The following is a 13,465-nucleotide window of genomic DNA, read 5'->3' as shown; positions in this document are numbered from 1 at the left end:
TGCTGTCTGGAGGCCCAGAGTGAGGGGCAGCTGGAGTGGTTATCGTGGCTAGCAGAGAAATATCAGGATAGATCATAGAATCAGAGAATCATTGAAAAGATGCCTAACATTAAGTCCAATTGTCTGTCCAATACCACCATGTCAACTAAACCATGCCCTGGAGTGCCATGTCACAGGTATAGTGACACCTCACCTCTCTGGGCAGCCTGGTCCAGTGCCTGACTTTTGATGAAGAAATGTTTTGTAATATCCAATCTAAACCTCCCCTGATGCAACTTGAGACCATTTCCTCTCATCCTATTGCTAGTTACCTGGGAGAAGAGACCAACCCCCACCTTGCTACACCCTCCTTTCAGGGAGTTGTAGAGAATGATCAGGTCTGCCCTCAGCCTCCTCTTCTCCAGGATAAACAACCCTAGTTCCTTCAGCCACTCCTCATCAGACTCATGCTCCAAATTGTTCATCAGCCTCATTGCCCTTCTGGGACACGCTCCAGAGATGCTTCTGGATGGGCTCACTCCAGATGTCTCAAGCACCCCAGCACTACCATGTCAGCGGCCATTCCAGGCCTGATCTTCCAGATATCTTGTCATCATCTTAAGGAAGGAAATTGCAAAAGATGAAGAGGAATTCCTGCTAAATACAAGTAAAATAGTGCTGTCCTGTGTCCTTCGCAGTCATGGCTGAAGAACAGCAGTTTGCTACCTGCGGAGCAGCACTTGCATTAGCAGGGCACGAAAAGACTTTGGGCTGAAAAGCTTCTTTTTATTATTTTTTTTTTTTTTAAAGAGCTATCGGTGGATGTAATGAAATGTAAGCCATCCTCTCTGAAAGAATGCTCCCCAATTTAACTCTCGCAATCTCACATCGGGCCATCGGGTGGCAACAAAGCGCCGCGGAAAAGGCAGCAGTGAGTCAGCCCCACGCTACCCCGTGCTCGGGCGGCCCCTGGCTGGCACCTCGCTTCGGGTCGTAGCCCCCGTTGGTGGTTTTAGTTCTGTCGGGACAATATCGGATACAGTGCTTTGGCGTTACTGTTAATTACACAGCCCAAAAATCTGTGCAAGCCCCAGTGCTGAACACTCAGGGCTGAGTTTTGCCGTCATTGATGACCAAGAAATGCCTACCTGCAAACACCTGTATGGTGGTGGGCCCCAAAAGGAGAAGGTTCGGGAGCAAGGAGAAGGGCATGTGCATGGGCTGACGTGACAAGCACTGAGGGGCTGGGCAGGTCTCACACATAGCTCCCCGTTTCAGAGGCCTTGGTGGTAAAGCTGACTGAGAGGGCTCTTTGCCTCCTGTTTGTCCTTCCTTTGTTCAACATCCATTGTGATGAGTGTGGTGTCATGGTACAGGACTTGTTCATCCCACGCGTATAGGTCTGAAGGGCGTTAGCAGTGCCTCTGATCTCTTCCCCCGATGCTGTTGCATTATGACAGTACCAGCAATTGTTTAGAGATAAAAAAAGAAAAGGGGAGGTGGGGGGTGCTTGCTAATTGGAATGTGAAGGGCTTTAAAAATATTTAGTTTCCAGCTGCATATTAGGCATATGTTTATTTCCCACTTCCAATAATAGATTTTATGCCCTTCCTCTTTGCCAACAAAGTGGTTGAATGGTTGAACAAAACTGCCCAGACAATGTTAACCAGAAACACCTGAATAAAGTTCTTATACAAGGGAGATGGAAAGGAATTGTTTAAGTGCCGCTGACAGCAAGACCATGTTATATTTCTATCAGGATATTCCATTTTGTATCTGTAGAGACTTGAAGCCTTCCAGTTCCTAAAGGGGCCTATGAGAAAGCTGGGGAGGGACTTTTTAGAAGGGCCTCGAGTGACAGGATGAGGGAGAATGGTTTAAATTGAAAGGAATAGATTTAGATTGGGTGTTAGGAAGAAATTCTTCACTCCAAGGGTGGTAAAGCCATGGCACAGGTTGCCCAGGGAAGTGGTGGCTGCCCGCTCCCTGGAGGTGTTCAAGGCCAGGTTGGATGGGGCTTTGAGCAGCCTGGGCTGGTGAGAGGTGTCCCTGCCCATGCCAGGGGGTTGGGACTTGATAATCTTTAAAGTCCCTTCCAGCCCTGGCCATTCCATGATTCTGTGATTCCATGAATTTGAGGTACTGATGGGAAGTCCCTGGAAAGCTGCTCATTTTGACGTACGTGCTGCATTTTGTGAAGCCTGAAAACTGTGGTACAGAGCATGAGCAGTTCCTGTGCATGTCCATAGACCTGTAGCGGGGTGCCACTGATGCAGGCAGCTGCCATCGGTCATTCTCTTGGGTCCATTTCCGTGCACTGTGAGAGTTAATCGTGCCTTAGCAGTCATGGCAACCGTAGCCTTTGATACCTGATTTTGCTCCCACAGCTGAGATACCACATTTCAAAGAAACACCAGGCGAGTAATTGGAGTGAAGAGCAGCAGGCGCTGGGTAACTTTGCTCAGTTTCTTTCTGGTGATGTGGCAGTGAGTGGCTCCCTTTCTTTTGAAATACACTTTTTTGCTTTCCTCAAATAAGGTTGCACGAAAATGAAACACAAACCTCTGGGTGAGTTTTGATTCTATGCTGTGTGAAACCTGTGGGATATGATTCCCAAAAAAGCCCCAACTTCCTCCCAAAGACTGTAAGAACAGAAGAAATGCTGATAAGACTGGTTTTCAAAGAAAAGGATTATTTGATCTATTAAATGCAGACCAGTATAAAGACTATTGATTGCACAAACATTGAAGAAGAGTTATGTGATATTACTGGGTGGACAAGAGAGCAAGGAATTCAATTATCTGTTCCATGACACTAACTGAATAGCCTGAATTTTCCTGTGAGATATATTTCCTTAGATGTATAGTAGTGTTTACAGGTTTTTAAGGGCTGATATTAATACACAGTGCAGCGTTTCCCTGTCTAATCAAACTGAGATATCTAACATGATAAATTACCATTTTAAGTATTGTTTTGTCTGCATTATCACAGTATGTTGTTAAGTTTTTCCCCTTGCAAAGTTAAGAAGTAACCCAAATCACTGCTCTGACTACAAATCGATGCCATTTCTTGTGAAGGTGGTACTGTGTCCTGCAAATGAAGGGCTACAAAGATAACAGACATCTAAACCACTCCAGATAAAGATGTTTATTGTTTAAGGAGTTTATGTAGAGATTATTCTGTTGCTATTAAAGCACAGAACTGCAGAAACAGAAGATTACTCAGTTCAGGTCTCTTGTGGTCTTCTCAATAAACAGAACTATAAAAAAATTTAAGAAATTACTAAATCGAGGTATAAAAGGAATTAAAAGATGGCAAGGTTAAGTGAAATTGCCCAAGTAAATACTGTACATGGAGCCTTAATTCGGTTTCACTCAGCATATGAGCTGTAATTTAGCTGTTCCTATAGAAATGGCTATTTCTGAGGAGCTTAATGTGCATGATTCGCTTGGGATCAGAGAGAAACCTTCGTTAGCAGCCAAGGACATGCTGCCACGTGTTCCTGCCCTGCAGCCATCCTGCTCCTCCACAGCCCTCAGTCCCAGCGTGGGGTTTGGCAGGAGCTCGCACTTGCTGTAGAGATCTTCAGCACTGGAGCAGAATAAAGAGGAAATGCCAGCCTGAACTTCCCTGATGCAGCTGCATTTAACCATGTGAACGGCTCTGCCCACGCCGGGTTTGGTGTGCCACCCCAGTGTCTGTCATTCCTCTCCATGACCCCAGGAGGAAAGCCATTGCAATGGCCAATGCAAGTCTTCAGGGGTGAGGCTGGTGGGGCAGGACCAGGACATCAAGGCACATGGGAGGGCACATGGAGTGGCAGTAGGGCTCTGGCAAGGACCAAGGGCCAGGCCTGGAGGTCGGGGCAGCTCCTGGTAAGGGTTTTCATAGTCCTCTCCCACAGCAGTCTGGTTCCAGGTGACATGGGTGCACCACACTAGAGTTGTCCTTGGGCACAGCCCCTCCAGTCACTGACCCCAGCGGGTTTATAAACCTCCTTGACAAGCAAGCTGAAGGACCTGTGTCTTCATTATTCCTTGGGACATTAACAGCATTTGATTTTTTTTTCAGTTTCTGTGGATCAAGAGCATGAGGCTTATTTAAAGACATAGCAGAGGCTTAAAATAAATGCATTCCACCTGTCAAAAAAGGCTTTGGGAAGAGCAGAGAAATGTTGGCATGGTGGAATCGCAAGGTGACAAATGATAGTACAAGCAATACGGCATCCTTCAAAAACTTGCAGTCATGTCCAAACGAGAAAAAAAGGAGGGATCACAATTTCTGTCTGGTTAAATGTAAACAAACGATAAATCAGGACAAAAAGAACTTGAGATACAACTTCCTATCCCTAACTGGGATACTTGCCAGGGAGTCTACAGGGCCAACAGATGATCGTGTAGCAAAGGAACACTTAGGGAAGTTAGAGCAATCGCAGAAAAACAAACTAAACTTGTAACAAGTTGCTTATTGTGAAGGAGATCACGAAGGTTCTCATGCTGAATCTTTATGCCTGGAAGCACAGAATTACCTTCCACAAGCAGATGTGCTTGGAGTGTCTGTTCATTAGGAAGAAAATGGATTAATTATTCCAATATTCAGCCTGGAGTTCCTCCTGCAGGTGGGTGGGAGATGTGAATGCTAGCTGTGCTGCACAGCTTCTCATATGATTCCAGGATAATCCAGTCTGGAAGAGCCCTCAGGAGGTCTCTAGCCCAACCTCTTGCTCCAGGCAGGGTCAGCTCTTGGGTCAAACCAGGCTTTATCCAGTATGGGATTGGAAATCTCCAAAACCAGACACTGCACAACCTCGCTCAACAGCCTGTTCACCTTCCTGATGGTCCTCAAGGTGAAAAAAAAATCTCCTTAAGTCTGGACAGAAACACTCTGCATAACACTGAACTTGTCTAGGTTTGAAGTTGTCTTGGAGTAGGGGGGTTGGATCAAAACACCTCCAGACAGCCCTTCCAACCACAAATACTCTACAATTCACATCTGACAGAACTCTTTTAACTGTGTGCTTTGTATCTGTATCATATTATGCACTCCATTTTGTGTTATGGGTGTTGCATTAACATATGCAGAATAACAGATATCTGTGAAACCTGAATGGTTTGGAGACTCCCAGTAGAGCACACAGTGAAAAAATGGGGATCTCTTCAAAGATGCACACAGCCTCCGAGGCCAATTGGAGAGGTGAACTGTTCCCTACCCAAGACCTTGCAGGAAACAGAATAAAAAGGACTTTTCCCCATTCAAAACTCAGTTGAGGAAGGGGTTAGATAGAGTAAATATTCATGATCAGCTGTGAGCATGGAAATGCCACCCCAAGTTCCCAAGCTGAGCAGGCAGTCCTTATGCTACCGCTGACCTTTTTGCCTCCTGCAACTTCATTCCCATCTAAGTTCCCAGAAGATTTATCTAATTTTCCCTTTGAACAATTGCTCTTTCATTTTGCCCCCCTGCTGAGGCCAAAGAGTTCATGTAGTCCAGTGAAAGTGGCCTTTGATACAAACCAGCTGCAGCTCTCTACACTCCTTAACATATTCTGGTCTTCAAACCAACTACCTACTTTTTAGATGTATAATCCCTATCTGTTCACTGCTGTACTTTCATTCTGCTAAATAGTGTGCTGCCCGCCCTCCAGGTTGCTCATCTATCTCATCCCTCCTGCTGCTATCCGGACAGGCTGATGGCTAACATTTTCCCTCTGTTTGCCAAGTCCTGGCCTTGACTCCCTCTTCTGCCATCTGGTACAACTTCATTGTTAATTTTGACATTGTTCCCATCAGTCTGATGAGTTCTGTGCTACCTCAAATGTCCTGTGGTTCAAAGGATGTCTCTCACCATCACTGTGTGACATTATGGGATAGAGTTACCCAGGCCTTCTCAGGTTCTCATATTGCCCATGCAGGCTGGCATTTTCTTAGTGACTTCTGCATAATCATTCATTTTCCTTCCAACACACTGTGAAATATTGTCCCCTGCCAGGCACAAGCTTTCTGTGCTCCATCTTGTCATCTGCCTGTTGACCTTTTCTCTTCCACTTGGAATGGCTGGAATGGTTATACAATTACCTATCTTTGCCATGAAGAGATACCTTTTCCTCACTGTTCTGCTGTTACTACCAATCTCTTGGTTTTTCCTTTCGTTGCTGTGTCTTCTACTGTCTTCCCAGGGGAAAAGACTTCTGCTCAAATTGAGGTTTGCTACCAAAATGTTTAAAATCTGCTTGCTGTATGTATGAATTTGCTATGTTCTGTAGTTTCTGTCTCAACATAGACTGAATGCAGTATCTTGCAAAATTCAGCTTCAGCTTCTAGAGCCAACCTGACCATACGGCCTTTTGCGGCTGCCAAACTTTGCACTCACCTTCAGGATCACTACCCTGCTTCCATTTGTCTTCAAGCCAGCAGCACTACTTGGGATCACGAGCACAGCCCAGGGCCTCTTGATCCGTTGGCTTGGACTACACAATCGGTGACAGAATGTGTGCTCCTCTCTGCACATCATACTGGTGCCATCCAAAAGCCATCCCTGTACATACACAGCCTCTTCCTGCTCCATTCTCACCTGCTTTCCCCAAATGCTTTTCATACAGGGTACGATCTCTGCAGAGAATATACAGAAACATGAACCCCAGGATATGATCTCTGCAGAGAATATACAGAAACATGAACCCCAGGATACAGATCTTGCTTAAACAAATCTGCCTGGCTACCCCTGTTTGAACTAAAATCTCATGGTCTAATCCTACCATTCAGAATGCCTGGGCATATGGATGAATCCCAATTATGGGAATAAAATACATGGACATGCAAGTTAGCAACATTATTCATCACAAAGATGTCAGGGAATATACAGAGCTTACAACTTTTCCAGGCAGAAACTGAAAACTACAATCATTTAAATATTCTAGCTTCTGTCTTTCAAAATATATTGAAAAAGTCTTTAAGAACAAAAAAAGAAAAAAAAGAAGGGCAAGGTGATACCTGTGAGGATTTACAATGCTATTTCAGAGTCTGAGTCTATGCTGAGGAAGAAGTCAAATTTTCATTGAATCCATCTCAAATTTAGTTATTTTTATTACAATGTTTCTGACATTTATACAATTTCAAAAGATTTTGATCAACTATTGTGGCATCAGTGTAACCATGGGAAATGTTTCAAAAAATGGGAGTGATATAAATGAATTCATCGTAGATATTGGGTCAGACACCTCCAAGGGCACAGTGGGATATGACAATACCTAACTTTATATGAACATGGCTGGGCTATAGAAGGACAGGTTTGCGTGATGGGCCCTTTAACATTTCTCAGCGTTGCTATGTTTATTGTGGCTACCTTTGTTTGGGGACTACAAATACTGAAAGGCTTGCACATTGCCATTAAGGCAGGGGTGCGCAAGAATGGTTCAAGTGCGGTGATAAATAACATGAATTCTGCTTCTACAGTTCTTAAGAGAACCTGCAACTTCTGGTAATAATGTCAGTGTATCTGAGCAATGTTAGCCTTTACAAAATTTATGAATATTAATTAATCTTTCATCTTAATCCAACCCAACAGTGTGCACTTTGATTGTGAGGAAATAGTTCTTGTAACTACATGACAGAACAGTTTCTAATTCAGGGTCATACATAGGATACTGTTATGTTTTATCACAGAATCTCCTGAGCTGGAAGGGACCCATAAGGATCATTGAGTCCAACTCCTGGCTCCACACAGGACCCGCCAAATCAATTATTCACTCCCAGAATAAGCAGACGTGTAAATGGCCTATTGGGAATGGTCCCAGGAATATCTTATGTGCTCTCCCATGACCTTTTGGACTGCCTTTTCAGGCAACATCACCAGTCAACTCTTCTAGACATGATTTACAACACAGCTCAGGCTTGCCACTTCTTTTCATCTCCCTTCCTCTCCATCAGCTGCTGGAAGAATTAAATGCAGATAGCAGATCAGTACAAATTTCTCAGCATCCCAGTCCTGTTCCAAATATATGGACAACACAATTTTTACGCAGAAGCCAGTGCTGAATGATTAATCTAATTTGGTTTGGGACAGACTGCAAATCAGAGACCCTAATTATTATCAGGAGGAGGAATGCCTACAGACCTGCCCTTTGAATGGCATGGTCTTGGCATCCAAGGAAAGATGGACAACACTGACAACTCACTTAAACCAGCTACTCTGCAGGATACTTCACAATGTCTTGTCTACTAAGCAGTGACACTAGGCCAAGGAAATTGTAGCTTTATTTAGAGGCTGGAGCAGTCTGGGCCTGAAGGTCTACACCCCACTCTGGGGCAGTTGGTGAGGAACTGAAGCCCCGTGGGAAAGGATTCACTTTGGAGAAGTTTGTGAAGGACTGTTTGCCGTGGGTGGCACCCCGGGGTGCAGCAGGGGAAGGGGGTGAGGAATGCCACCCCCACCCTCCCCCCTGCTAAGAAGGAAAGCAGCTGAGAAGCGGAGTGATAGAACGTCTTTGGTGGGCATCTGGGCTCCAGCAAGGGTCAAACCACCACAACAGGGAAAGGAGAATCAACAATTTGTTTTATGGCCTTCCTTTCTGTCAAGACTCCTAAAGGTCTTTGCCACAGCACTCAGAAACCATTGTTTGCCTGGTCAGTTAAGGAACAGGAAAAATTTCCCGAGCCATTTTCTTGTCCTTGATGCAATGCCCACAAACAAATGAAAGTCTCACTTCAAAAGTTAAACTGAAGTCCAGCTTTTCATATGGTATCAATATACAGCCCACCTTCAAATATGCCCCAGTAGGACTGTCCATTTGTGGCAGGCTTTAATTTCTGTTAAAAAATCAGCAATATCCCTCAGATCAACAGGATTGAGCCGGTGGGCTCGAAGTGCTAAGCATCACTGCTGAACATAGACCACTTTGGGTCAGAGTTCTGAGAGAAAAGTGAAAAATAAGATGAACACAGCAAAAGGAAGCCTAGATATGGAATGGAAAGAAGTCAAACTGCGTGTAGTTTGCCAATACACACAGGAGTGGTCTGGAGGAAGTATGAAGAGCATTTCCATCCTAACCTTCAAATGGAAAAGTCTGTCCTGTTGAATAAACAAAAATATACAGAAAATGAGATTTGGAACCATTTACAAGACTAATTAATTGAAGAAATGGATTCTGTAGCTCTGTGATGCTGAGAAAAAGCAAAGATGAGCCACTAGAAGGGGTCCAACCCAAGGTGGAAGGAGAAACTGGGAATCCCAGTCCAGTGACAACAGAAAAAGGCAATACAAACTCAGGAGGAAGCCTAGGACAGACCTGTAAGAAATGAGAACTTAAAGAAAATCTATAGGATTTTAAAAATATTGATTCAATAACTGCATATAATTCCATGCAGTTGGCACTGCTGGTATCGAATTAACAACCAGGCTAAGCCCAACCTCCCCCCCTGCCATCACCAGGGAACCCAAAATGCTTCTCATTTTAGTGAATGCTGCATCTGGTTGCCACTAGTGAAAACCACAGCCTGATTGAAAGGGTTCCTTTGCAAATGCTATCATTATTTTAAATCCTCTGGGTCAAATTCTTTTTGTACTTGAGTAAATACTGAGTAATAACAATTTACACTGATCCTGTAAGAAATAGTAAAGGAAAAGGGATTTAGCTACCACTCAGGAAGGTAGTTTTTCTCACAACATCGGAGAAAAGCTATTGCTGAAAAAGGGATTTTAAAGGTTCTTGTAGCCACAATATGAAACCTACTTCTCTATAGCATTCAAACCCTTCTGCTTTACTATTAAAGATAATACCATGTAAATACAACTTAATCCAGGCATCTGAACCGCCTTCTGCAACATATGTATGATCTTTCCATTTTTATACACAACAAATCTGATAAACAGAGATTATATAAAAAGAAATCGTTGGAGCATTACAGCATGACTATAGCACAGGCGAGTTTCCTTCTTTTAAGTAATCCCAACATATACAGCCAGAGGAGTCTAATAATTAGAAAAAGCCTCACTTTGGTTAATAAAAGGAAAAAATGCAAGTTAAAAACATTCCCTGACGTTGAGCACACTTTACCTTGTGCTGCATATTTTTAAATGCTTAAGATCCTGAAAGTTCTATATCACAAAAGGAACCTAATATCTGCTTTATTGGTTTTTTTAATATACTACCATCCTCTCTGTTCTCGACATCCCTGCCAGCCTGGAAACCAAGAATAAAGAAGATAAGGAGGAACAGAAATAGAAATATCTGTTAGGATTAGGAGTAAAAACAGAATCTTGAAAGTATTTTGGAGCGAATTATCACAGATAACCAAACTCTGAGATGCTCAAATCTCAGGGAGATGGGCACAGGGAGAAACATAATGTGCAGAACTTGGGGCTGGGGCCAGAAAACACAAGCCACAGAGCAGTAGGTAGAAAAGATATGTGAGAAAAGACTGTAAAGACCTGTATTCACACCTGGGAAAGTGTGATGATTCAGAGGCTGACAGCCACTCGAAAGATAATCCTGAAGAAGAGTGCTGGTGTAAAAGGGTGCCTTGTGAAGGCATTCTGTCATAGTTCAAATCCCGTGGTTTATTCCCCATAGCAGGTAACTAAGCCTGAGGAACACAGGGACATACAAATGCATTTCTGAGTGGAATGTCCTGCAACATAGAAATAATGGAAGCAATAATAATCCTGTGGTGCTCTAAACAGCTATCATCTGGATTTCTTGCATACAGAGAAAACCAACATAATAATGCTGAATATTTGGCTTCAAGATGAAATGCTGAAAGGCTTGGGCCATGGAGAGGCGGGGTGTGATTCCCGTGGGATGAGGAAGACTCTGCACAGAGGCACTGCGCTAGCACAGGCCACTTCAAAAAGCTGGCACCGAGGAGGTAAGTAGCCGTCTGGTACAGGCTGGAGTGAGCAAAAGGAGGGGCACTTGGTTAGGGAAGTATCAGCAGTACAAAGCTACATCACAGGTGATTCTATGATTCTGTGATCACTAATCTTGCAGAGCTGCCATCACACAGAGCAGCATTTTCCAGTAGCTTTCTAGTTTGTTTATAAACCACGGTGGCTAAAGACAAGTCTGCCTGTATAAATGATGGAAAATCTCATAAACAATTGGAACCAGGTGTGTAGGGCAGGCACCAAGAGGCAGAATAGAGAATCCTGCAGCCACCTGTGAATGGGCATCAGAGAGCAGGAATGGGTCTCTGAAGTCTTGTGTGCTGGTTTTCTCAGAAGAACCTCTGCCTGGTCTTTCCTGGCTTTCTTCAAGTTGCTGGAGAAGCTACCACCAATTTCACATGGTGCAGGATGAGCTTCACATGAATCAAAGTGCTGACTAAACAGAGGTCAGGGTGTGAGATGAGAACATGTCCTGTCCATTAGTCTGAGCCTGTGTGGCTGCATGGCTGTTTCCAGGGCTTGCTGGAAACCCATTGCTGGACTGCTCTGAGAGGACACAAGCATCCCCAAGGCCCTTGCAGGGCATCCAGGAAAGGCTGGAAGGAAACTTCACTCACTCCAAAGCCCAGGCAACTTCTTCCCCATGGAAAATTGCATTCATCTAATAAGGCCACAGAACTGTTGTGTGACAAATGTGGCCAACCTCAGTGCTTGAGTACAAAGTCTTACAAATACTACCACCATCAGGTGCCCTGATCTTCTCACAGTACTCAGAGGTCACCAGGTAGCTCTGAGCCATGTGGAAAGAGGTCAGAATCTCTACAAGTCAGCCAACAAACAAGATAGGATGATACACTTCTCTCTGGAAATGGGATATTTTGCAGTGCCCCGAGGTCTCACAGCATTGCCTTCTGGTGAGTAAAGCCAGGATTTGCTCTAATTGTCTCAGTCTGTATAAACCAGGACCTACAAAATGTCCCACAGACCCACATCAAACAGAACATCCGCATGGGCTGTGTCTGGAAATGAAAACCTGAGCAAGGGGATCCACTTGGTCTTGTGGGAGACATGGGTTTGTCTCACTGCACACTTCCAAATCTGAATTCCTCGGGGGCTTGCTCTGACTGACAGAGAATTACACCAGTACTCTGCGAGCAGAATCGGACCCCCGACATACTACTCACTAGCTCAGCACAGACAAGCTGAAGCATCGCTCCATCCCTCCTCCTGGACAAGTCTCTGCCCCCTGGTATATGGAAAATGTATTTCACAGCTCCAAATAATGATTCTTTCTGGGAGTAATAAGTGACGCCTCCCCCCAGTCCGACTCGGCCATCGGCGCGCCGCAGTGGTCCCCGAGGTCTGACGAGGACGGTGGCAGCAGGCAGCAGCTGTCCCTGCCGCCCGCCTCCCGCTGAGTTCCTCCTGCCTCCCTCTCCCGGAGCAGAGGACAGCGAGTCCCGCAGCCTGCAGGTGTCTCCCAGTGGAGGAGGCTGCGGAGCCCCTTGGGATCATGTGTGGTACCGGAGCAGATGTTCACTCGCTCTTGGTGCTCTCTGTGATACAGACCCTCTCCGATCCTGCCCGCGCACTGAAGCACACTGGCTACGAGAGGACGGCCGCACTCCCGCGCCTGCAGCTGCTCCTCTAACGTACAAAGGCAGGATTTCAAGTGAGGAGAAGAATGGGAGTCTGGCTGCAGCGTTTCCTTCGTGGCTACAACAATAGATTGGAAGAAGCCAAGAGTTTTGATGCCTGGAAAACTGGATTCTGAATCGTGAGAGGCTTTGAACCTCCCCCCCCCTCCTCCCCCCCAAATAAAACAAACCCCTCTGACTTCTTCTCTCAGCAGGAGGGGGAGGGAGGGCGGATTTACCATGAAGACAAATCGAAGATGCAGAGCCCTGCTAGCAGTGAGTCTGAACCTGATGGCTCTCCTCTTCTCTACAACAGCTTTTATCACGACCCACTGGTGTGAGGGCACACAGAGGGTCCCTAAGCCGAGCTGTGGGAAAGAGAAGAAGACAAACTGCCTCAACTACAGCGGGAATGAGACTGCAAACGAGACAAACCAGAATGTGGTTCATTACAGCTGGGAGACGGGAGATGACCGCTTCCTTTTCAGGTATTTCCACACTGGGATCTGGTACTCCTGTGAGGAAAATATCAATGCTGCTGGTAAGTATAAAACAACTTCCTTCCAGCTCGTGTTGCTTTGTGTTTGGCTCAGTGTGATAAACACACAGGCAAGCTGTTCTGTGCTGTATCTTAAAGCAGATTCGCCCTGCAGAGAGAGGCAGGATTTTAACAGTTCTCTGTTGAAAAGCAACCTGTTTCCAGCGAGAGCAAGGATTTGCTTGTTTACCTGCTGCCTGATGCAGGATCTGTGCTCTAAAGGCGGCCGAACCTCCAACAGGCAATACGTGCTGCCCTCCGGGGCACTGCAGCCAGGGACTGGGCAGCACTCCCCTGCCTGCGAGCTGCTCCCTGGAGCGCACAAGCGGCGGTGGATGGTAGCTGTTAAGGATGTTCTGATACATAATTATAACTGCCCCTGAAATAACCCCCTGGGCAGCAGTCTTTGTGGCAGGGAAAGCACAAAGGT

At 45.3% G+C, this 13,465-nt stretch overlaps 1 protein-coding gene across 1 annotated transcript in view; it reads left to right on the top strand.

Moving 5' to 3' along the window:
- Positions 1–12,737: 12,737 nt before the first annotated feature.
- Positions 12,738–13,465, top strand: part of GSG1L (GSG1 like) — a gene marked incomplete at both ends in the record, with an annotated part of 57,705 nt that continues 56,977 nt past the window's right edge. Inside the window, one exon of the mRNA XM_084270949.1 lies at positions 12,738–13,038. Within this exon, the coding sequence (XP_084127075.1) occupies positions 12,738–13,038 (301 nt within the window). The remainder of the gene's footprint in view (positions 13,039–13,465) is intronic.

The sequence above is a fragment of the Gallinula chloropus genome (genome assembly GCF_964237585.1).
Source record: "Gallinula chloropus genome assembly, chromosome: 15".
NCBI classification, from domain to species: Eukaryota; Metazoa; Chordata; class Aves; order Gruiformes; family Rallidae; genus Gallinula; species Gallinula chloropus.
Note: the sequence above shows the minus strand (reverse complement) of the source record. Positions and strands in the feature narration are given on the sequence as shown.